We start from the raw sequence: 26,380 nt of genomic DNA, 5'->3' as shown, positions 1-26,380 counted from the left end.
GACCACAAAAATCATATCTACTAAATTGTCAAAACATACATTTGATGCCAATCTCATTTATTAGCACTGCACAAGTAACCAGAGAAAATACTATAGAAGCATTCCTACAACAAGAGAGCTAATGTATGTTAACTTTTAAATCCTTGTGTGAAAAAAAGCCCACACAAATCCTTTAACATCAAGTCAGAGAAATTACCATAAAATAAAACCCACAGTGCGTTGATCCTAAATATGTTCATAAGACATGTAAAAAGTAATACACACACATTGTCTTTAGAACCAAAAAAAGGTATGAAATTGAGGAATTTTTTTTTTTGCTTCTTTGGTTTTCTTGCACAGTTGGGGAACCATTTTTAATATATTATCTCCCTTTATGCTGCAATTAACAATACACCTTGCCTGTATGTCAAATACGAGGATTAGGCAGACAGGAATGACAAGTTACAATCCTAAGGAGAAAAAAGATTTTGCATTAGCAGGCACAATTTCCACCCACACAACCTATGTATACTTAAATGCATCCATATGAATAGTTCCTTTAGAAAAAAAATCGTCAAGAGTGTAAATTTCAAATAAGCTCAATACAGCACTAACCATTATTCCCCAGGAAAACTTCTACTAGCATCAGTGTGTATTAAGATTTAGCTAATACCGGTTGTGAAAATTTAATACTTAATTAATCAACTTAGAAACAATGTAATTTTTCTTAAGCTGTTGCTACATCTGACATACAGTGGCTAAAGCAAGATTAATGACTCAGAAAAAGGTTATGCTGGTTTTGGCAGAAATAGTTTAATAGGTACTAGCTACTATGAAGAAAATGAACTCTATCTCAACCAACAAGTTCTCTCACTTTTCACCTTCCTGTTGTCTGCCCATCCCCCCATGAGGAGGAAATGATAACAAAAGTGCAGCTTTTTTGTTGAAGTCGTGTTTATGTGGGTTTACGAATTTTGATTTCATGTTCTGTCTGAACAACTGAAGCAAGAGGACTTCAAGTTACCTATTTGCCTAGTGCTTCTCCCTGAAAAGCTGCTCATTTCTCTCTATCCCTACACATTCCAGGAACTATTTGTGGTATACAGGGAACATAAAACCACATTACAACAGTACTCCAAGATATGATGTCAGGTCAGTTACACAAGTCTGGCATACTTGTGCCTAGCTTTTGACAGAATTTGATTAAGCACTAAGTTCTTGAGAAGAACCTGTTTGAAGTTTAAAGTAAGAAATAAATCATCCCATAATTAGGCATAGACACTCAAAATTGAGAAATTCATTAGTTATATTTCTAATACAAAATTATATTGCAATTAAGTGTCACCAGCTGGTATTATCTAAACTTACCCTTTTGTTGCAACATGCCTGGATAGAATAATAGGGGCTTTTTGGACCAACTTAAATACAAATCACCAGCTTGTATTCCCACTTTCCAAATCCTTCAGAAAGGGAAGAAACAGAAGCTTTCTACGTTATTCTAACAAATTTGAAGAGTTTTTAAAATAATTAATTTTTAAATAACTAATAATTTAATTACCAAAAAGGTGTTTGCAACATCAATTATTTTCTTCTCATACACCTAACTCATGTAACTGCAGGAAGTCCTTAGTGACATTTTTACTCCACATCATGCCACACTTCAGATGTTATGGATGTGTTTATAATAGTTCTCAAAAATAAGTTACATATTTTAAACAGTAACAATCATTAGAAATGAATTTCATACCTAACTGTGCAAATACCTAGCCATTATCTTTGTCACAGCTGGTTTCTTAAGTTTAGAATACACGTACTACAAATGTAATACAGCTAAAATAGGATAGTTTTGTGATAAAACTCTAAGAAATATGATGTGGTGTGTTGACCCTGGCTGGATCCACCCTCCAAAACCTGGTCATGCAAACTCAATGCAGAAAAACTGGGGGGGGGGGGGGGAAAGAATGGCTTTGAACAGGCACTGTGAAACTGAACAAAGTATTATCAAGAACTGGAAGCTACAGAAAACATATTCCATTTCACAAGAAACTGAAGTTTCAGGATATTTGGACAGTGACAGAAACAAGGTAATTTGAAGTTTTTTTCCTATTTCTGTTCTTTTTTAACCATGAAGTTTCATGAAATTATGAATCACTACAGTAATTAGAATTCATCATAATGGCAAAAATTAAACAATGAAATGTGTTAGAAAGTTCTGGTATCTGACTAGGCACAACTCATCAGTTTAAAATACTCTATTTCAGCTTGTGTTTCCTAGTGCAGCTCCATACACATAGAGCTTTTAGAACAGCAGTATTTAACGATGGTTCAAGAATGTATGTAAACCAATTTTAAGTGTCACACTAGTAAAAAAGGAACATCATAAGTAGACTTATGGTAAAACTGAATGATGCTTATTCTTTCTGCCTGCAGCAGATGTGTGAAAGTTAATTTGAATTCCATTCCTTTCCATACTTTTTTTTTTAAGCGTACATAAGGACTACCACCTCTTACTCTTGTTGAGATTTGAGAATTATTTCCTTTCAAAGTTTTGATGAAGTCATTTTGCTCTCTTGTTATTTCTGTTGCTCTTCTGTGGAAACTTTGTCTATGTATTTCTGGAATTGCAATGCCTAGAGTGAGATACAAGCCCCTAGCAGAAAGATACAGAAGAGTATTTCAGAATTCTTTAACTTATTCTCCCTCTTCATATCTCTAACTGTAGCACTGATTTTTCACCCCAGTAGAATGACGTTCATTCATGATCCATTACAGGTTTTTACACTGTTTCCTAGGGTAATGCTTTATTGCCAGTCTCTTCTGAAATATGTAGTATATATGCAAGGATTACAGTTTGTATAAAAGTAAGAAAACTTTGTCATTGCTTTTCTGACTGCCATCCTATTTATTTGGAGAGATTATTTTCCTTCAGATCATTTCCCTTTTTTATGTTTATACCTTTCTATCCTGGTCTTACAGCTACTTTAATGCAATTTACAATGAAATGGTACCTGTTCCTTCCTCAGCCTGTTTCCAAAAGTATTGAATAGTGCCCAGTCGTGAGCAGAGATATTTTTGGATCTCACTCAGCCCATCACTTCATTTGGTGGCAAATGACTTCACTGATTTGAAAACTGTAGTCTGTCTACCACTCATCTAACATATTTTTATATAGCTCCTGGTGCTCAAGTGTCTACAACTCATCCAACAGACTGCAATCTACTTGTTGTATTGCTGTTCTAATTTTTCAGAACACCTCTCAAAATGGAACACTGCCTGAATATTAGGCATGATTTTTGCATTATTTCAAGGGCAATCTTCCACTGAAAGAGAGGCATTCTGCTCTTCCCCAGTGGTTTGATGCTGCTGTGCAAGCTCCTGCAGAAAGAAGGGAGGACCACCATCTGCTTCATTGGTTTCTAGCCTGTTAAATTGTCAGAGGGAACCAAGGAAAAGTCCACCTACATGTCAGAATGCAAATTGCACATCAACAGTTGCAAAAGGGCCTATTTGTATCACTCAAACCATAAAGGCCTCTAAGGCTGTCCAAAATTTGTTTTCAATTTTTAACTTTAGGAAAACAAATTCTACCACTCTGAAATATTTTTATTGGGTCTTCAAAGCAGATTAGATTACCCTAACTTCTATCTGTATAGCATCTCAATCAAAGTAGAGTTGCCATCAGTGCCATATTAAGTTTAACAACCTACCTAATTACAAGTTAAAATTTTTAACCTTCTGGCATTGAACATATACTTTAAAAAAAAAAAACCGAGGTTTGGACAAGTAATTAGGTAATTTACAGGCACATTTTGACTTATGATTATATGAACATACATAAATATCTGAAGAACAACAAAAGAAATAGGGAGTTTGATCCAAACTTCAAGATCTTTTGCAACAAGAATGTAGCTCAAAATATCTGAATTATTTTCTTTATTAATGTCATGTTGCTTGTGTGTTTTTGTAACTGCATGCTGGCTTTCTCCTTTTTGTGTGCAAAGGAGGCAACAGAAGGCAGGCATAAATTTCCATTTATTTTGGTGTTATTTCCTAAGTTCCCTAAACATAAGGAGTAATATATTATTCATTCTAACATGTTTCAGTAAAAATGCAAGTATCAGACAGGTATCCTAGGATAATGTATCAGATGTTATAACAACCAAATTTAATTTTATGATACAGTACTTGAAGAGATTTTTTTAGTTTTATGATTCATCTACAGGTAGAACACCTAACTAGCGATAACAAAACAACAGTACTGAGTTATGCATTTTTACTAATTTAGTTCTGTGTTTATAATCTGAAAGGGCATCATTTAGCCATTTAAACACTCATTTTAACTAATGACCCATGCAATTGCTTGCAGCAAAGCATCTTTACCTCCCTGTTTGTTTTTTCAGTATCTTTGACAACAGAAGTAACCATGAGAAGAAATATGAATGATTAGAATAATTTCTTCACTATAGATAGACAATACGTATTAGATGTGGTTCAACCCTAAAGATCTCAAAAATTAACTACAGTAGATTTATAAAAAATAACCCTTTACAGAATTCTGTACAACACTGATATAAAAATTCATTATAATTCAGTTTATGTAAGACTTCTAGGTGTATAGAAATGTGTACTTACAGGTAACTAACATAAACATTTTTTCTTGGATATTAAGACATCAAGATGAAGGCAATTGAGGTTATCAGGCAGAAATAAGTAAACAAACAAAAAAAAAGTCTAGGAAATGGAGGCTTTATATACGACCACGAGCAAAAACAAAATAAAAGGGCTAAAGAAAGTGACCGTGTGGGTTGGGGAGAAGCTTGTTCCCATTTAGGAGCAATGTCCACTAGATTTTTCCAGCCAACATTCAGAATGCTCAGGTGTGCCATTTAGAATTCAGTTGCAGAAAAGAAGGCTTCTACATTACTCAATTCCTTACAGGTCTAAGGTTAGACTGAATATCCCCATAAATAATGTATAAATAAGGTTCTTATGTTGCTGGGGTACTTTTTAATAAAATATTTCAAAATTCCTGTAGGAGTCAAACTAATTGCACTTTTATGGCTAAAAAGAAGCTGATGACGGAGTGAAGTGACCAATCCAGGATTTAGTCACTGATTGCCCACTCAGCTATTGATTCAGAACTACTCTCTGGAGAAAAAAACCACCAGAATGGAAATTTGACAACAGAACCTTTTCAGAAACGAAATCTAATGAGAAAAGTTGAGGTGGAGTTTTTAAATAGAAATTAGTAAGATGGGACTACATTAATGTGGTGCTATAGCTCCAGATGTTCATTTCCAATAGAAATGCTTTGCATATACACATACATTTTGAAATCTGTGTAAGGATATGGAAATAGCAAAGAGTTACTGCTTGTTAGAATAATGGTTGTTGTTTCAGGTATGTCACATGTCAGTCTGACTCAACCATAGGTGTGTCGCTGTTGAGCAGCTAGCAGAGTAATGAATGCATCAGTTCTCAGTGGCAAGAAGGAATGACCTTTATTGTTTTGATTTCATCACATATATAGAGTTCTCAAAACTCACCCAGATTGGTCGGTCAGAAGCCTTCCCCCAGGCCTGATTGGCCAGGCCTGCACTGTCCAAGTTCTGGGACACTGTTCCAACAACATCCAAACTTTATCTTTATTTATAAGACACAAGAAGAATTCTCGTGGGAAAAACCTGTGCTAGCCACATAGGTGAGGTGTTCTCATGAGGTGAGGTGTTCTCATCATTCCTACCAATGATCTATAAATTACACTAATCTAGTATGCAGCTACCTGCTTGACTTTTCAGCGGGGAAAAAAAAAACCAAACAGAACAGGATTTGATCAATGCAATCAAAAATTCTGACAATCAATACAAGTTGTCCTCACCATGCCTCCTGTCCAGTACAAGACAAACTTGTTTTGAGTTAACCTGTGAGGGAACCTCCCTGTTTCACTAACTTACTAGAAAACAGAACTTTTTATTCTAAGCTAAGCCACGTAAGTACTTTTGGCAACATGAAATGCTAGTTGGGAAAAGCATATTGGAAAATGTCAGTATAAGGAAAGCTGTGTTGTGCCACTGTGCATGCTGCCTGCTTTGTGCTCACCAGAAGGGAAAGGCTGCACATAAAGAACCTGAGCTCAGCCACAATAAAGTCTGTAACCACAAAGAAAGATGCTATTCTCTCCAATCATTTGTACTTTTTGTTCACACCCATTTTGTCTTTTCAGTGCATCTATGGAGTGGGAGACCTGCTGCAGACATTTTTTCCCTCTTTAACCTGAAGTTCTGTAGTATAAGCAGCTAAGACTTCATTGAAAGTAGTATCTCGTGGCATCTGTCACGTGAAAATTGAAGTGAACTATGCTTAGTCTGGACATAGCTGTGATATCAGAGGGATAAGGACTTGACTATTAGAGCTGCTCCTCTCTCACCAAAAAGCAAATATGCACAACAGTAGTCAAAAGTCAGTGGGGGAGGAATAGGCTCCAACTTCGTTTTTCATGCAGCATACCCATCCTGATAGGTCCATACAGATTCCCATTACCATGTGTGCCCATGTAAGAGTAAATCTCGGTTAAACAGTCTCCTAGAAATTGTCTAGACTAACAAGTTCCCTAAGTTTTGATAAAGAAAATTGCTCTTGCAATATTTTATTAGATTTAAATATTTCCAATTTCATGCCTCCAATATATGTCCTAAACCAGTTAGAATTTCAAAGAAAAGTATTTCCCAACATAAGCCAAGTAAGAACTCTAAATTAAGTTTTCACGTTTATTACATTCTAATGTTTTTCTTCTCTTCCCTTACAAAACTCTTCAGTTCTATCAGTTCATCATGCATTGATTAATTTTATATTAATGAGCTGCAATTTACGGTACTAAAGCTTTTCTAGCCTTTTGTCACTTCACACAGTATCAAAGGTGGTTTAAAATCTTGCCTTTACTACCTGTTCTGTTAATGTCATTGGGTTTTCTTACTATTTGTAATATACTTTAAAATCCCTTAGGTGTTCTAAAAATACTACAAATATTCATGCAGATATTTCACATAAGTACACACCAGGTAAACTTAACCCTGGCCTGATTCATGGTTTATTTTAGTTTGCACAGGCAGACCCACTAATTTTAATGCTTTGTTTTAGTGATCACAGGTTCAGGCCAAAGACCAGTCAGCCCAATGAGCTCAACTCAAACACCTGGACCCAACAGGAGCTATGCCCTCTTAGTGCTATACCTACAGTCTCATCAGCTCACTTTCTACACCTCGCTTTCAGTTCTGTATCACAAATTTAACACTGTTAGCAGTTTTGTTGAGTCTTGACACTTCAAAAACAGTAACACAGAGCTTAATTAACTGGTTTGGGGCATCAGTTTTACCTATAAGCCACGTGTTTGGCATTGTACTTCCACTGAATTCAAATTTACCTACCATGGCACAAAAATGCAAAAGCACCTAAACACAAAATAAGACACTAATTTAGTGCCATCATTCTCATGGCTACCATTAGAACATACCACATGGATTAACACATAAAGAATGTGTTTTATCCCTTGTACCAACACGGGCTGGTCCACTGCTTTCAGAAGTCCACTGTCTGAAAGAAGTTACTATTTATGTTCTTGAATATTCACACAATGTCAACTTTTATCTGAAAAAAACACTTAGAGAAGTAGACAAGTTACTGATACAACCAGTGTCTGAGAAGTCATTTGTGATGTAACAGATGTCAGCAGTTTAAAATATACAGAAAAAAATATATTTTGAAGATGACAGTAATGTAAGAACTCTCTGAATCCATATTTTTCCATGATCTAACTCCACTAACTTCACAATCTGTGATTTGCACCATATTGAACTGTAGGAATAGGGAGTTCCACAAAACATCTGAGAACACTTTAAACTGAGCACAATCACACCAGTTATACCAAATGGACTGCCTTAGTCTTAGAAAACTTTGGTAATTGCTAATCACTAATGTTTGTGAGATCTTGAATTCTATAGGAAATCTGATACATAGAAGTTATGATCATTAATTATTTCAACAAGACTGTAATAGTACATTTCCTTACATAATGCCCACAAAACAACCAGCGATTCCCTAAATCTGTTAATGGAGTATAATTTTGACACAGGGCTGTAGATACGACAATTTTATTAGGCACAAACTCTGACAGATCTACACTTGATAATGGTAAGAGTGGAGGGATAAATAACAACAAAACAAACACATATGTGTCTTGTTTCTACCTGTGTCCAGCAGCAAATAGGTAGGAGAATAAAATATACATCAAATAAATAAATAAACCCACGAAGTTTACAGCAATGCTTCTCCAAATATCTCCTCTCACATTTTACAAGTGTTTAGCAAAGGCTGTATTTAGGCTGTATCCCGTAATTATTCCCTGGAGTTTAGTAAATTACTATGTAGGTTTTATTGTTTGTTTTGTGGGTTTGGTTTGTGCTTGTTTTGGTTTCTGTTTGGTCTGGATATTTTTAAAGGCCACTACTTTTCTGAGTGAACTGTTTGCAACAAGCAGGATTTAGGGGTTTAGATGTTCTTCAGTGTGTTAAGAGTAGATTCTACTGCTACCTAAAAAATCCAAACCAAACTAATAATTAGAAAATAGAAATAAATAAAATAAAAAAGCAAACAAAATACCTAAACAGACAAAAAACCCCAACCAGTTTGTTTTTTGGGTTTTTTTTTTTTGTATTTATAGCTCACACCAGTATTTCAGGGGAAAAAAAAAATTAAAACCTCAAAAACTTGAGTATAAATAACTAATTTCTGAATTGACCATGAGTTCCATGAACAACAGCTTGAAACCATTAAGCCTACAAGGAGTATATTTCTTTTTCTTCCCACTTACACTCCCTTATCTCTCACACAGACCATAGCACACATGATTCAGACAGAAAGTCAAATTGCCTATAATGTAGAGCTTATCTTTAAAGGGAAAGATTTAGGCTTTTTGTTGGCTATTATCTAAGTCTAGAAAAAAACCAAAAGAAGATATGAGGGGCAGCTAAATCCATAAAATGGCTTTGAAGTGCTGAGTATGATCTAAGCACTGCAAAAAGCATCCCTGCTTTATCCTTTAAAAGGTGATTATGACATTTAATTTGGCAAATCATGTAACAGACAATTATATTTTAAGTTTTGTTTTATTCTCAATTTTCTTTTAAAAGCTACATTTTAAAGATGAAGAAAGCCCACTACTGACAAGCATGCAATGAGCAAAGTGAAGTAATCTTTAGAATTTGCAGTTGTCATAGAATTCTGGCAAGAGGCTCCCAGAAAAATCTGCAAAGGGACTGAACTCCACTCAAACTTGACTTCTCATATTCATTGTGGGGGGGAGTGTTATTTTTTATTTAAGGTGGTTTTTGTTTGCTAAATAAGCTATTTTGCATGCAGATTTCATCATTATTAAAGTCATGACAGGACGGCACATGGGTAGTATTTGGGCAACTGAAAGTTTTGACAGGAGAGGGAAAAAAACCAACCAACCAAATAAAAGCACACAACACAACAAAATAATGCTGTAAAGGCTTTTTCTTTGTCCAGGTGAAGGTTGACCAAATGAGTAACACTGAAATATATTCTGCTTCTTTTTAGTGAATCACTGTTGCCATTTGCTCTACTGCAGAGCTGACTTGACAGCATTCAAGAGAACCACAGTATCCTACAGCCAGCCAATCACTCGCTACTTAATTAATTTTTCCCGAAAATGCACCTTCTCAGTACTTTACTATAATTGACATTTTTAAATATAAAAGTGCAGAATAAGATTTTAAAACCCAAGGAAGCTATTACTCAAAAAAACCTCCTAAACCGAACCAAACCAACCAAAAACCTCCCAAAAAACCCAAAACAAAACCAAAACACTTGACAGCTTCTTTGCTACAGCTACACTGTATTGGAAGATAAAAATCCAGGCAGGCACAAATCTTCTATTTGCCAGTCAGTTTAGAAGACTTCTTCACTTACAAGAACAGAGGACCAAAAGGAAGTGCCTCCCTGTGGGTGCCCACAGTCACCCAAGAAAGTTAAAGAGGACAACTGTGCAAATTTTCCTCTTCTGCCACAAGGAAGCAGCATATACCATGTACATAAAATTGGCTGCATCTTTTAAGAAATAAGCAAAATGTCACACATTTTGCAGCAGAGATACCAGTTTTCTCACAAGCTTCTACATCCAAAACCAGTTTTTCATCTTAAAACAGAAATGGAAGAGGGAGCCTGGCCCACTTTGTTTTAGAAAGTTTCATGGCTTCTCTCCAGCCTACAAAATGAAAGACTTCCAAAGAATCAAAGAACTCAAATATGTAGAATAATGAAAAATTATCTAATAAGATAGCATTCTCAAACTATGTTTGAAGAGTGATTTCCATGGAGATGAAAATTTTTACTAAAGGCCCTTTCAGTTCAAATGCTGACTCTGTGTAAAGCAGAGCACATGGTCTGTCTCTTAGATTAAGAAGCAGAGACACAAATCTTGGGAAGAATATAGGCATGCAACCTGAGACTGCAGGGACAGAATCAAGAAAAGTAAGGAAGGCACAGCTGGAACTGAATTTGGCAAGGGATGTGAAAAATATGAACAGCTTCTGCAGGTATGTTAGTCAGAAAAGGAGGATAAAAGAAACTGTACTCCCGCAATAAAGCACAGAATCATGCAATTATTTAGATTGGAAAAGACCTCTAAGATTATGGAAACCAACCTTTAACTGATCAGCACGTTGTCAACTAGACCATGGCACTAAGTACCACACCCCTCCCTGGGCAGTCCATTCCAATGTTTAACCACCCTTTCCATGACAAAAGTCCTCCTGATGACATTGGAGGAGCCTGAGCTTCTTGAAGACTTTCTTGACTCTGTTTTCACTGGCAAGTGCTCTTCCCTCATCTTTCAAGTCCCCAGACCTCAATGCAATACTTTCACCTCTGCAAGAAAGATGTTTGACACAGTCTCCCCAAACTTCTTTGCTTCTAAATTGGAAAGATGTGGGTTTGATGGATGGACTAGTCAATGGAGAAGAAACTTGGGTGATTAGCCACATCCAAAGAGTGGTGGTCAACAGCTCAATGTCCAAATAGAGATGAATCACAAGAGGTGCCACTCACAGGTCCATATCAGGGCCAATACTGCTAAATACTTTTATTAAGAACACGCTGTGATCAAGTGCAACATCAGCAAGTGTGCAGCTGATTGGTGCAGTTGATACACTTGAGAGAAGTGGCATCATCCAGGAAGATGCAGTCAGGCTTGACAAGTAGGCCCATGGAAACTTCATGAAATTCAACAAGGCCAAGTACAAGGTCCTGCAAGTAGGTCACAGCACTCACTGGTATCAGCACATGCCAAGGAATGAATGGATTGAGAACAGTCCTGTGAAGAAGGATCTGGGAATAGTGGTGAACAAGAAATTGGACATGAGCAGGCAATGTGTACTTATAAACCAGAAGGCCAACCGTATCCTGAGCTACATCAAAAGCAGTGTGGCCAGCAGGAGGAGGCATGGGATTACACCCTTCCACTCTGCTCTCATAAGACCCCAACTGGAATGCAGCAATCAGGTGTGGAGACCCCAGCACCAGAAAGCCACAGACTTCTAAAAAGCAGGCCCAGGAGAGGACAAAAACCACCTTTCCTGTAAAGAAATACTGAGTTTGAGTTGTTCAGCATAGAGAAAGTTTCAGGGAGATCTCACTGGGTGCTTTCAATACCTAAAGGCATAAGAAAGACTGAGGGAAACTCTTTAACAAGGTCTGAAGTGTTCGGGAGAGTGACAGAGTTTTAAAGCCTTGAGTAGATTCAGATTAGACATAGGAATATCTTTTACAATGATTATGGTGAAACACTGGAACAGGTTTTTCAGAGAAGTTGTGAATGTCCCATTATTGGAGGCATTCAAGGTCAGGTTTGACAGGACTTTGAGCAATCTGATCTAATAAAAGATGTCCCTGATCATTGTAGAGGATTGGTACTAGATGATCTTTAAGGCTCCTTCCAACCCAAGCTATTCTGTGATTAAAATGCTCAGCTTATAAACAGCTAAGGTAGCCCTTCAAATTGCATTGTAAGGTCAAAGAATGTAAACAGACACCTCTGCTTTGAGATTATTTCTCTAATGTTAAAACAGGCTTCTAATGTTAATTGGCTTTTGAATAATTGAATGATTATAATCTTTTATGAATAGCTCTGTATCCAGCTATCACAAACTTAGGGAACTAGTCAGGCAAGGGTCACCTTAGCTGCCCTGTAGTACACAGACCAGGCAAGGATTTCACAGTCAACAGTTCTCTGGAGAGTTCTAATGAAAACTTTGATTAAAACAGGCAATTTTGAAAACTAAAGCTGTATCAGGAGAAGTAACTGTTTTATGCCATGTTTTATGACCATGACGCCCTGCAATCCAGTACTGCCATCCTCTGTAACAGACCATAAGCTTTGTAAAGGGCTTGCAAGGCTTCAGGACCAATGCTTGCTATAGTCACCCTTCATGAAATTCTCAAACTTGCCTGCAGCTTTATTTTACTTCATTTAGCTGTGATAGAAATTTCTCTAACTGACTGGCTGTCTAAGGCTAATTTGGTTTCCCTTGTCGTCTTTTTCTCCCTTTTTTTTCTGACGGTACAACCAGAGTTTTAAATTAATAGCTGTAGCAAACAGCCTACGCAGAATGAAATATTTTGCAACTGGCACAATGACACGGTTCAGAGAAATACAAGCCTGCTTTGAGTCTTTGAGAAGCAGAGATAAAGAATGCAGTCCAGGGAAATATATGTATAGGAACAATAAGAGGTGAGACAAAGACTTGGCACTAGAAAGCCCATAGTTAACGAACAACTCGCCCAGAGTCGACTACAAAAATGTACACCTAAATAAAACTGGGTTTAGGAGTAACAAAAAACCAAAGTAGTAGTAGCTAACATGTATGGGATGCTGTATTAAGTAAGTACGGATGAGATGTGGAACTGCAAGAAGGAGAGAACATATAAAATTATTTTAAGTAAGTATAACCTCAAGTGCATCCTAAATGGAGGAAGAAGGAAACATCAACTACTGGACCCAGAGGAGCAGGGGAAGGATAAGCATAATACTAGGGAAAAGAGCAGAAACCAAGAATTGTTCGTGCAACTATAACTGCATTCTTGTTCTTTTTCCCTTTTCTGTAAAAATTTCTTTAGGGCACACACTCAAGACTGATTACTCTAACAATTCTGGGTTTACATACATACACACAGAAAGAATGCCAACTCTTCCCCATAAAAAGATTTTGCACATCCAAAACTGCTGTTTTAGCATTCTTGTGACTTCAGGGTTACAATCCACTGACATAACACAGATGTGCCTTTTGTTGTTAAGCAAGTGTAAGAAAGGCCCACATCTAACACAGTCAAGGAGATTGTGTGACCTTCCATGCCTCCTATGGCCCTTTTCAAGTCAATCCTATGAGCCAGCTTCAAAGAGCCTTAAGGCAAGATTTCTTGAAAGTATTCCATGCATGAATAATTCTATAAATGTTTTAGGAAGTCTTCCAGTATAGACAAGATAAAAGATTTCAAAGTGTTAAAGGGTACAAATACAAAACACAGAGTTAACAAGTACTCAAAGTGGTTTTGCAAACTCTTTTATACCAACACATATACCTAATGAAGTTAATGAGATTACTTGGGTGAAAGATCAGATTTGCATATTTAGATATGCAATACACAAAGTGGTCCAATAACACTGTACAAAAACATGTAGATGAAGATCATGTGATAGATTTGAACAAACCTCAAAAGTTTCAGTTGAAATGCAGTGTTACATTGTGTACTACAAGCAACCTAATCCCTTTCTTCACAGTTAGTAAGTTAGTGACAGACCAGCTACTTTCTTCAGTACTAAGCAAGATCACGTAGTAAAAATTTAGACAAACTTGTTCTGATAAGTATATTTTGTTGCAAACTTTCATCCATCCGCCTTATTATCCTAACTGCAGAAGGAAAACATGAAAAGCTATGCAAATGACACCTTCAATATATGGGAAGGATATGAAAAACAAAGTAATTCAAAGTGCAATTATTAATGTTTTAGTTACACTAGAAAAGATTAAAAGCAAGGTATGTGATTGTATTTATAAGCTAACTATCCATCTAACACAGTAAATTATACAACCTCTAACTGATCAGGATAACAACTGCTGACTATAGCAACATGGCAAATCCAACTTCCTATTTTCTACCCCAATAATCCACAGGGTTTATTCCAGAAACACTGATTCAACCCTGCATCACATGACACCTTTTGACAGTTTAAGGGACTAAAAATCTCCAAACAATGATTTCAGATGAGATATTTTTTTCCATTTTCTTTCCTTTTTGCAACAAAAGACATGAAAGCCCTAAGTCATCTTTGTCATTGCAAGCAGATTAATAATAAATACAAAGTAGTTATCAATAGTAACTCTTAGAAGGCTGCAGAGACTTTTTTATAAAGGCAGAAATATAGTTTTCATAATAAAAACTGATACTACTTTAAGTTAAGGCAAATAGATAACACAAAAATAGAAGCACTATAAAGACTACATTAAACCAGAATTGGTATGGCTGGAAACATATTTTTATTATCCGAGGGTTGAAAAGCCCATTACAACTTTCCCTGTGGCAGCCAAAGGAAAAAAATAACTTGTTTTACAAATAAGACCACAAATGAAGGAAGTCATAGTTAGATTCATTATAATCTAGGTAAGGGTCAATTGTATTTCATCTGGGACCATCTGAAGGTAAGTTAACACTACTGAGCATATCCAGTAACTAGAAAAGTAATTAGAATTTAACTTTTCAACCAAATAAAAGCCTGGGGACAAATGCATCAAAAATCTCCTGTGAGTAGTTTGGCAACATGCACAGGACACTGGCAATATTTTAATTTCCACATTGGTAAAGAGGAAAAGACTAAGTACAGAGCTGAAAGTTCAATGGAGTTTGAACAGAAGTCTGAATGGAAAAAAATGGAGTTTGAACAGAAAACACATTTCCTCTTTAACTACTGGCATCCTGGTATTCGGCATTAGTTGCTCTTTACAATAAATATCAAGTCAGTAGGGAAGGACAGAGGCTGCTTAGCTAAAATTCTATCACCATCAAATCTGCAAGGCTATGAACAAAAAAAATTATTCACCAAACCCGCATTCGGCTGTAAAATAGAAAAAACAAAAATGTCAGCTCTATTGAGTCATGTTGCATGGCTTCTTTCACTAAAGTACTTGGAGAAGAGATGCATTCCGTAAATTCCTTATACAGATTCATTTAAAAAATGAAAAAAAATCCAACACAATTTTAGAATTATTAAAGTTTTAACCTTGTTTGTTTATCAAACTATTGCAGCACCAAGATAATATATTTTAACTTCAAAAATTAAAGTCCTGATAGAAGAACCAGAGCATTTTCAACAGGAGAAGCAAAGCTGGTCTTTTTCTATTCAGTATGAGTGGGGTTTGCTTGTTTTGCGGATTTCTTTGTTTGTCTGGGCTTTTTTTTAAGCTATGTACAACACTGATCTGCAGGATTTTTAGATAATGCTGCACATTTGTACTGGTTCCAGCTATGAAAGAACTAAATTTCTTCATAGTAGCTAGTATGGGGATTTGTTTTGGATTTGTGATGGAAACAGTGTTGATAACACAGAGATGTTTCAGGAACTACTGAGAAGAGTTTACACAGTGTCAAGGTCTTTTCTGTCCTGTCAATGACAAGGCTGGCAGTGCACAAGATGTTGGGAGGGAATACAGCTGGGAGAACTGACCCCAGTTGACCAGAGGATTATTCTGTACCATATGGTGTCATGCTCAGCAATAAAATGGGCAGGGGTGGAGTCTGGCTAGAACTGCCATTGCTCAGGGATGTTTGGAGGGATGGTGTTTACTTCCCCAGTAACCACACATGTGATGGAGCCCTGCTTTTGTGGAGACATCAGAACATCTGCCAGCTGACAGGAAGCAGTGAATGAAATCCTTACTTTGTTTTGCTTGCATATGCAGCTTTTGCTTTGACTATTAAAGTGCCTTTATCTCAAGGCACAAATTTTCTTACTTTTACCCTTCCAGTTCTCTCCCCCATTCCACTGTGGGGCTGGTGAGTGAGTGGCTGTGTGTGCTCTGCTGCCCACTGGGGTTAAACTACAACAATAATCTTAATACTCATTCAGATGAGGCAATGACTGCACTTAGAAAACTGACATTTCAAAAAACTCTTGAAGTGTTTTTCACAAGTTAATATTAGTCATATGAACACGTATCAATGAAGACAGATAAGAAAGAACATGAAATGGGATATTAATATCAGCACAGTTGGGATGATGATCTCGCAGGATGTAGCAGCAACATGAAGCCACTGTAGTGTGTTATTTAGGCTACAATAAAAGAGAGGCAATCCTGTTACAACACTGACTTTCCACTTCTGTTTTCCATGCTAGAACGTACTGTTCTCATTTAGCACTGGTACCTCATAGTAGCAGAGGATCAACTCCTTAAAATTTCCCTCTAGCAAGCCCACTTTTGCCAAAACATTTTCCTTTTGGGTTTGTGACCTCAAACAGTGGCAGAAGTAAGAATTTTGTGGAGGGAGGTTACAAGTCCACTAAATCATTACCAGGTATGAACCACCAACAATGTGTTTGTTACTGATTCATGCACCAAGGACAAAGACCCCAGTAGATCTTACATGGATCAATAAGTCACCAGGAGGCACAAAATAATCCGTTCCAGAATCAGAGACAGCCAAAAAGGCAGTTCCAAGAACTCATCTTAAAACATGTAATTCCTTTTGTAAGGCTACTAGCCACATGAAGGATGTCTTTCCCTCATTAAGGATTGAGCTGGAAAGACTGAGCCAAGGTGAAAGCTGGAAAGCAAAACACAGCTGACGTATCTTATAAATTGACTAACATAATGGTCATAACATAATGTAACGTAAAAGTTATTATTAATTTAGATACAAAGTTCAGGGATGGGTAATCAGACCTACAACATTTAATTTATTTTTTCGAAGAATTCAAGTAGAGTGTATTCCATCACAATTTTCAGTACACCACTTTTTCTTCTAGGAAAGAATTTCCTAGAACTTCCAATTGGGGAATTTCTGTTGTGGGACATTTTAAAGAAATAGAATTCCAGATTTCTGACTCCTGGTCCTTTGAATATTGCTGAAATGCAACATTTCAGCAAAAGGAATTTCACTTCTTCTTTAACAGATGAAGAGTCTTTCATACACTTCTGAACACAAGCACACTATTTTACATCTCTCTCCTCACATACCCAGTATTTCATTTTTCATAAGTTTTCTGAATATATGCAGGATTAAAAATAATTTTCATTAGCTGTTATTGTTAAAACTGTTTTAATGTCTTAATCATTGATATTCTAGATTAGGTGGCAGGGGTTTTACAGAATAGGCTCACAGCCCTGCTAAGACCTCTTCTGCCCTGAGATTTTGCTACTACTAATTATGGCATGGTTTGGCACATGAAATATCAGGTGGGTTTTTTTGTAACTGTGTTATGATTTCTTTCCTGTATGTCATTATTAGCAGTCATTTATATGATATAATTCCAAAAAGATGTTATTCGAAAGAAAATTTGTTAACGGGAAAAAAACCCACCCTTTTCCTTTTTAAGGACTGCAGTTGACAAGGGAAATCTATACTAAAATTCATTCTCAGAAAACAATTACTGCCACTCCAAAGAGGTTCAAATACAAACTTCAGCCTTTAAAAAAAAGTCCTATTTCAGTCTCTGCTTTCACTAATTTAAGTTTTTGGGTTTACTTCATGTGCATACATAAACACACATTGGTAAAAGGTTCAACAAGCATCTCAGTTTGAAAAGAACAGACTACCAAAACAGCAAGAAGTATTTAACTAAAAAACAGAAAAATAAATATACCAGCCTATTAAAAGGTCTTGTGGCAAATTACACTATCAGTCAAAGCTGTCAATATTGCATTTACAATAATAGCAGCTTTTACTAAGGCAATAATGTTAAGTTTTCTTACCAAAGAAAAGCTAAGAAAAAGGCAGTTTGTGCCTTTAACATTTAAAAAGACTAAACTAATAGAATTTACACTGCTTCTTTGTCCAAAATCACAGCAGAATAGGGAATACTTACAGGTTTGGGAGGAACAAAACAAATCCTTGCCAAAACCCACACAACAGAATATACAATGAACTGTGTAACTCTCGATTTCATCATTATGTATTCATTATAACCTTTTGAACCTTTCCTGAACTGGATGTATTAATCCACTGATGTTCACAAGTCATTCACAGTTCCAGATTACTGGAACAATTAAAATTGTTCCAATGGTTGAATCTGCTAATGGAAGGGTTCCCTGCCCATGGCAGTGGAGGGGTTTTGAGCAAGATGACTTTTACAGTTTCTTCCAATCTTGTACAATTCTATGAAAATTAAATATTTTCTAATAGATAAAAGAGCACCCATGACCAAACCACAGAGATTAGCTGGCGATGGTTAAAGATTCAGGAGACTACTCATCTCACGCTGAATCGCAGGAGATCATTATGCATAGAGGTTGCAAAAAGGTGGTATTTTCTTGCCAATTTAGCGTCCTACTGCAAATTTGAAATGTTTGCCTCAGATTATTCATTGGATTATTCATCCATTCCCAAAGAGTAACTACTCTCATCATTGTATCACACAGTTTGTTGGGAGAACTACACAGCCATTAACTAAACCCATGAACAACAAGCAGAAAGCAGTTCAAGCACTGACGAAATGACAACCAAATTTTTACTCTTAAAATTGAGAACAGAAAAGGTACTTTGGTACATGAGGGAGGGAAAAAAGCAAAACCCAAGAATCATTAGCTTGAGTCCAGAGGTCCATTCTCTTGACTGGGGTCCATGTTGACTAGAAAAATCACAGTGTCAGGAAAATTACCTTGGCAAATTCACAGAATCATACCAACTTGGTTGGAGAAATGTTTAAATTTTTTTGTTTATTTTACATAGCCAGAAGAGTTGAACCATAAAAAAAACCAAACACAACAACAAAAATCAAACAAAACAAAAAAAAAAAAACAAACCACCCCACAAAAACAAAACAAAAACTAACCAAAACAAAACAATTTCCACACCATATAACAGATACTCAGGAAGAACAAGAGCACCAAGACGTGAAAAAAAAGAAAATTTCTTCAAAGACTACACTGTGGAAGTGCATCAAGCAACTTGATGCTGTTGATGCTAAAAGGGATTTAAAAAGAAGCTTTGGGAAGATGCATAAGGCAGGATGAGGTGAATGACAGTATAAATGTTAATTCTGGGTGTGAGCAGAAAGCTTTGAGAAATCAAAGAACATAAGAAAAAAGGAAATATGGCCTGAGGACAAGTAGAATAGAGGGACGTTCAAGAGCTCTTCCTCTGGCAAGGAATAGCTGCTGCTGTAAAACAGAGGTCAAGAAAAGGTACCAACAAACACCAAGTCCAGTACATCTGGCTCGTTGTTTAAACACTGTCCACCAATTTTACACTACAAAATATGGTCAGAAACAACAAAAACCACCACATACACATACACACACAAAAACCCCCAAAACATAAACAAACAAAACCAAAAGTTTTCTATATGGGAGGAATACTTCTGACTTTCCAAAGAAAACTACTACAATGATATAGCAATGCTGACTTTTTAATTCTCTATGTAGCCCTCAAAGCACCTTTTTTAAAAAATGGCTTGCTAACCTCATTCTAGAAAAGTAGGAATTAAACTGATTTTAACAGGGAATTAAACAAAATTGAATTTAACAGGGAATTAAACAAAAATCCAAGCACTTTGTTTTCTCCTTCTGCAGTCCCTGTAAAGCTTAAACATATTTCCTATTATGTAAACAACTACAATTATAAAAAATAACCACACATTACAGAAAGAGGATCTATCCCTCAATTCTCCAATCCCATTGCTGAAAATTTATGGTTATATACAAAATAGTGATTGTAATAGTCAATAAATCATTTAGCATATTAAGCTCACAGATGCTATAATCCTTATGGCTGCTTTTCACTGATATAATCATATGTTTGAAACTTCCCCACATAATTTTAGTTCCAGGAAATAGGAATAGTTCAAGTTTCCACAAGTACGAGAATTTAGAGTGCTGATGTGATCACTCAGAAAAATTATTACTATTAGTTAAAAATATTAGAGAATCTCAGAAACACACAAATAAATATGGTGAAGTAATGATACAGTAAAGAAACCTACGTTTCACCATAAGAATTCAGTAACTGCCCAAGTACATCAGTGTCTTGTTAAAAGTCTCTGGTCTACTGCCACAAAGATCTGATTTAGTTAATGTTAATCTTCACATGGTGTATGGGTGACAGCAGGCTAAGTCACGTAAGTACCACCAATCTTCAAGGCCTTACAGTGCCATAATGTGGTTTCACTAGCTTCATTCTTAATGTACTTCTCTGTTGTAAAAACACAAAGGATCCAGTTACGTTGTTGCTGCACAGGAACTGAGGTCATAAATAAAGAATACACTAAGTAAAAGGCACAGGTCAGAATCTTAGTCCAGGGAAGGGGATGTGATGTTCCCTCTCTGCCTAGGATACCAAGTGCGGGTTTAACTTCAGATGCCATTCAATCACCACTGAAGTGGTTCACTTGCCTTATTTCCTGGTTTACTGCCCTACTGAGTTTTTCAACTCTGCATTCTGAACCCATAATATCCAAAACTCTCAGCTGGAAGCAGCTTTCAGTAGCACTTCAGTGCTCCCCTTGCTTCCAACTGAACAGTAATTCACTTACTCAAGAGAAGAATGAAAGAGCTAGCCAAAACAAGAGATAAGCAGATAGTTTCAGAAGGCAAACTAGCCAGGGATGTGTAGCAGGCAAAGTGATTATAAAGACTTCTACTGACTGGTAATATCTGGTGTGTATTCTGCTGTCTCAGAGGAACTGAACACATGTCTTAAAAATCACATATGGCACAGGAGCCAGAAGCTGTCACTATTAAAAACAGGTAGTTCAGGGAACAGTAAAGGAAGTTCTCAAACTACAGGCAAGTCAACTGGCTATTGCAGCAGAAATCACTCTAAGCCTTCCCAAAAAAACACCTAACCCCTCACTGCTACAATTCCTTCAAGAACCATCTTACCCACTGCCTGTCCGTACACTAAATGCTGTCACTTGAGTCACATTCACCACTGTTTCCAGACATGCATGTCATGTTTTGAAGTCAATTTAAAGCTCCTTGACAATGCCAGGTTTACAGACCTAAATCTGAAAGGGGGCAGTGTTGTTTAACCAGAAAGTGGTGCTCTCTGTCACTGTTAATTACAGCTCTTCCTGCTGGGATTTTTACAAGAAAGTAGGCCAGCAGGAAGTGTCATTATATTACAGCCTGTGGCTCCATGCATGTGCTCCTAAGCTGACAGTCAAGAGATGTCCTTTAGCCTTTTTCACTGTCCTTTTCAATATGAAAAACAAACTGTTCAGATTGCATAAAAGGATGAAATATGCTATTGCATGCATCTCACAGAAGAGAACAATACAGGTACATAGCAAGTAGCATCCTATTGAAGCAAAAAAAACCAGTTCCTGGTGGGTTCATGATTTCTGGTGCTCCTTTTCAATTTACCTAGAAAAGCTTATAAAGACTACCGCAATGAAACTTTCTTAGTCTTTTCTCACAACCCCAATATTAATTAAAAAATTAAAGGCTAATTAGCTGACTTACCAGGTGATAAGGTTTTGGGGGGGAAAAGGAAGGGAGATACAGCTATCAAGGAGAGACATACTGTGAGCTACCCACTCGAGCAGAAAAAGCTCAAAACAAAAAAGTTATAGGTACTAAAGACACCTCCTATGCCCCTGTCTTTCACACCAATGTAATCCCCTCAATATGCATATTGAATCCAAGACGACACTTTAAAAACACTGTAATTTCAAAACATTAATGAGATATGAAAGAAAGATACATATTGATATGGAGTAGACTTTGGCACTGTCAAGAAAGGGAAGCACAGTTTCAAGAGTTCTGGGAGAAATATGATCAAAGCTCAACAAGCATCTGAAGGTACCTGTGGTCTCTAAGTTGCTGTGACATTCTCCAAAGTGGCGATCAATGTAATGGATTTACACACTTGCAAATTCTATTCCTAGTAAATAGCTACAATCAAACCATACTATTTTCTAGATTCAGTTCCACATCAACTGCATCAATAACAACATTTCAGGCACTTAACTGATTGTAGACAATTTTTTCAGAATAAACACTATCAACCCAGGATTAGCTCTATGAAACCACAGAAAAAAATCACTTGGCATTTGAGAAGTAAACTGAGGATCAACCTTATACAAGTTTAAGTATTAGAAGCCCTGCATTTTCCATGAATTAAAAAAAAGCACTAAAAAAATTCAATCACACACAAAACCCCAATACAACCAAAGCAACATCCCTCAGTTTGAAACCAACCTTGAATTACACTCAAAACACCCTCATTATCCAAGAAACAGCTGACTTAATATCACTGTATCTGTTAACTTTCCCTAACAAAGGCTGGAGTTCTAATAAAACCATTTCCATAATTCTTTGAGCAATACAAAAGGTATCATTCCAGTTTTATGAGCTTAATTCTTGGTAGACACAAGAAATGCTTGGCCTTATTTCTGACAAGAACTGTGAGTCATCACTGCAGCCCAACACCTTCCACAGAGTAATTTTCAACTGCTTCTTTTTTTGTTTGTCTCTAATTTTATATATACATTTTTGTTGTCGTCTTTTTAATTTGCCACAACGAGATGGTTAGCGGTTCATTTTCAAGACCAGTTAGCATCCACATCCTCTCTCAATTTTATCATTACACCCCTTAAGTTAGACATTGCCTGAAGATGCTATTAAAAGAAATCATTTAGGAAATAAGAAGAAAAACATTTAAATAAATCCATCTCTGAATCCAGCAATAAAGGCTTGACAAATTTTGTTGGAAATTCCAGCAGAAATTGCAGTGTCAATTTAAATTAAATTTAAAATTCAAAACTACGGCCATGATAAAGTAACATGTTAAGTATGCTACAGAATAAGCCCCACAGTTAATGCAATACCATCTCATTGCTCATATCCCAAACAGAATCAAAACATCACATTTCAACATGAAAAACATGTATTGAATATAGTGAACACCTGGTAGGAAGAGTTCTTACCTTCATAGATAGCTTTGAAGCCTTGAGCACTGACAGCAAAATCTGTGGTGAAACAGAGGGTGAGGATAGATCCCGTGCTCACAATAGATGATGGAAGCTGAAATCCAGATAACCTGTGCAATAAAAAGACACAGATTACCATAACTTTTTATAATAAAGTCCATCAGTAGATGTGATGAGCACTATGATAAACATCATGTTTTTACATCTGAACTGCAAACACATTATGGGCTTTATCCTGATGCATCTCTAAACATTCACTGCAAAATTTCAAATGTCCTTGAGCTTTATAATTCTCCTATGTTAACACATCTATTTACCCTCCAGAAAACAGTGAAAGACCTGTTTGTACCTACTAAAGATGTTTCTTTTTCTGTTAGCATTCATTTTAAGATGAAGACAGGGAAATTTAGGACACCTAGAAGTAGATACTCAGGCCTTGACTCACTCAGAGATACCTCACACAATCTGATATAGCTTAGACTATCCTATCTATCCTCCAGGTGCTGCTTCAGAAAAACTGTGGATGTCATATGTTCAGTGTGATAAACATTAACTGACTGGAAAACAAACAAAAAACCATCACACTTCCATTTAAGACCTTCAGAAAAAATTACCTTACATTGTCCATGTTATTAGTAGTCTTACCTTTATATACAAAACAGGATTTTGGATAAGCTATAATTACATTGCAATATCGATTATAAGACAATTTCTCAAAAAAACGGATTTTTTTTTGAGGATAAAATAGATTGAATAAAAATGTTTAGATCCTTTACTGAAACATCCCTAAACACAATTTGTTAAACCTGGATGATACTAGTGAGATAGTTTTTTAATGATTAATTTCTCGTAAGTAAGACATAAGACATCATTACTGTCCCACAAACACAAAACTATACTGGTAGCTTAATCACTAGTTAAGTTCTGTATTGTGCAATAAGAGTGTGTGCGCATAGGACAATCCTGCCAGAAAACCAGCTTTTGTTGGAATTTCACCCTGAAAGAGTTTCTTAGACCATGAAACAGATCATTAAAAAAACCCCAAATAAATAAACACAAAAATCCCACCAAAAAAGCCTTTTCTAAAATCCGGATGATTAAGATAATCCATTTATTTAAAAACAAAAACCACAAGAAAAACCACTTTGCCCTTGAAATTTATGGTACAATGAAGTATTAGTTCATTAATTGGCATCCAGAACTACAGAGGAGAAATAACTGTAAACAACATAGTATGTTGTTTCAGTACAGCAGTGTCACTGAACTAGATGTTCTTTGCAAAATTAGGTTTATTTAAGACCACTTTCATTTATTAAAAACAGATAAGAGGAACTCCATGTTTCAATTACACCAGTCAGGTGGTTCCCCATCTCTCTTCAATTTTGAGCTTTGGAAAACAAAGACTCAGAAGAGTCAGAGATCAAAGCAAGGAAAGCATTAAATACAGATGAAGGCATACAGTGAAGGCAATGCAAGTCAGCAAAAAGCTTTCTGCAATTTCTTCCTTTCATTTTAAACAACATTGTCTCCCATGTGCTAATTAGCTGTTTGCTCTAATCTTTTTACCTTCTGTATACTTGTCAACCCAATACTCCTTTTCCACCTCATTTACTCCAATTCCAGAAATAACCAGGTTGATTTCCCCCTCAGTCTTCAAACTGCAGAACTACCATAACACTTGCCACATCTTATGTTCATGCTTTTTATGTTCTCTCACCTACACTAGACAGTGCAGTTTTTAGGGAAATGTGCTTCTTGTTCTATTTAATAAATTAGAGTGGATATCTCTTCTGCCCTACATCTGGAGTGTACTCTATGACACTTCATTATTAATTTAGAATAGGTATTTTCTGATCTTACTTATATGTCTCCCTCTTCTTTGAGAAGTGATTCAAAGAGTTCTTGTTTTAAGGGATGGGCTTGGTTGGTTTCTTGGATAGCACTAGACTATCCCCTGGATCCAACATTTCTTGCTAAAATACAGGAAACTAGCATGCATTGCAGGGGAAGAAAGGAAAATCAACTTGAGTCAGAAGAAGCTAGCCTCAATATTTCACACAATATAACAAAACTAAAAAAAGACCCCACAATAAAAAGACCAAAAATAAAAAGTTATATCAATGCAGAACTACAAAGCTTTTGCTACCTCATTCCTGTTTCCTCCACTTGATATGGATATGGTTCATATAAATGAACGTACCTGCACTGTGAGTGAACATCCTGTGTTCTTGGTATGATTTCTATACCAACCTCCTTTGATTCTGTGTAAGTATCACTCCAATAATATGGATTCTCAGGTGCCAAATAAAATTGTTTCTATAGCATCCTCCTTGAAATACTAGCAGATCATTCTTTAGCGGACATTGCAATTCGCATTCAAGGAAGACACATACATTCTTGTATACCCTAAGCCAGTGCACTTAAAGGTTTTGCACACTTAGAGGAAGTGTGAGAGACTGTTAGTGGTTAATGACTTAAAACATTCTTGCCATTTGTGGAGGCAGCAGGCTGCTTTGCCAGGCCAGGTTTGCACATCCAGCCACCAAAGGAGGACAAGGAGACTTTTATGTGTGCTGGGTTTTGAGCCAAGTAAAGGAGAAGGTGGATAAGAAGCAGACCCTACAGAGGCAGGGCACCACTCTTCACCATGCGTTGTCCTCCCATTTCTCAATTGGCTCAGTTGTAAAACTGCCCCCACCCACCTTCTCCGAGGTGGATGTTGGACATTTACATTCACATATTCACACACATATCTGTCCCTTCTGATGGGGCATAACTGGCTCAGCTATGCTGACATGAGAGGCAATGTCTTGACAGGTGTCGCAAACCAACGACTCCAGAAGCAAGCCCAGACTCATTTCTGGGGGCTCTCAGCAGAGGATTGCACAAGATGCACAGTGCTGCAGCAGTGTTAAACACCTGTCCCCAGGGGTGGTACTTGGACCTTCCACCTAAAGCTAAAGTTATGTTAACCGACTGAGCTTGTGTTTCATGGGCTTCCCCCAGCAGCACCAGATCAAGATGGTGACCATGACTTTGACCAAGAGACGTACAATCAAGTCTCATCCCTGGATCCATGGTTGTGGCATCTTTCTACTCTTATCCTTTCCTTCTCTCTTTCTTTTCTGCACATATTTTCTAAAGTGTTAATTTTATACTTTAATATTACTATATTACTAAAGATAG

General features: G+C 36.6%; 1 protein-coding gene across 1 annotated transcript in view; it reads right to left on the bottom strand.

Moving 5' to 3' along the window:
• Positions 1-26,380, bottom strand: part of CSMD1 (CUB and Sushi multiple domains 1) — a 1,097,029-nt gene that overhangs the window by 735,132 nt on the left and 335,517 nt on the right. Inside the window, exon 3 of the mRNA XM_085056685.1 lies at positions 23,192-23,304. Within this exon, the coding sequence (XP_084912811.1) occupies positions 23,192-23,304 (113 nt within the window). The remainder of the gene's footprint in view (positions 1-23,191; positions 23,305-26,380) is intronic.

This window comes from Lichenostomus cassidix, chromosome 3 (assembly GCF_008360975.1).
Source record: "Lichenostomus cassidix isolate B80296 chromosome 3, HeHo_3.0, whole genome shotgun sequence".
Taxonomy (NCBI): Eukaryota; Metazoa; Chordata; class Aves; order Passeriformes; family Meliphagidae; genus Lichenostomus; species Lichenostomus cassidix.
Note: the sequence above shows the minus strand (reverse complement) of the source record. Positions and strands in the feature narration are given on the sequence as shown.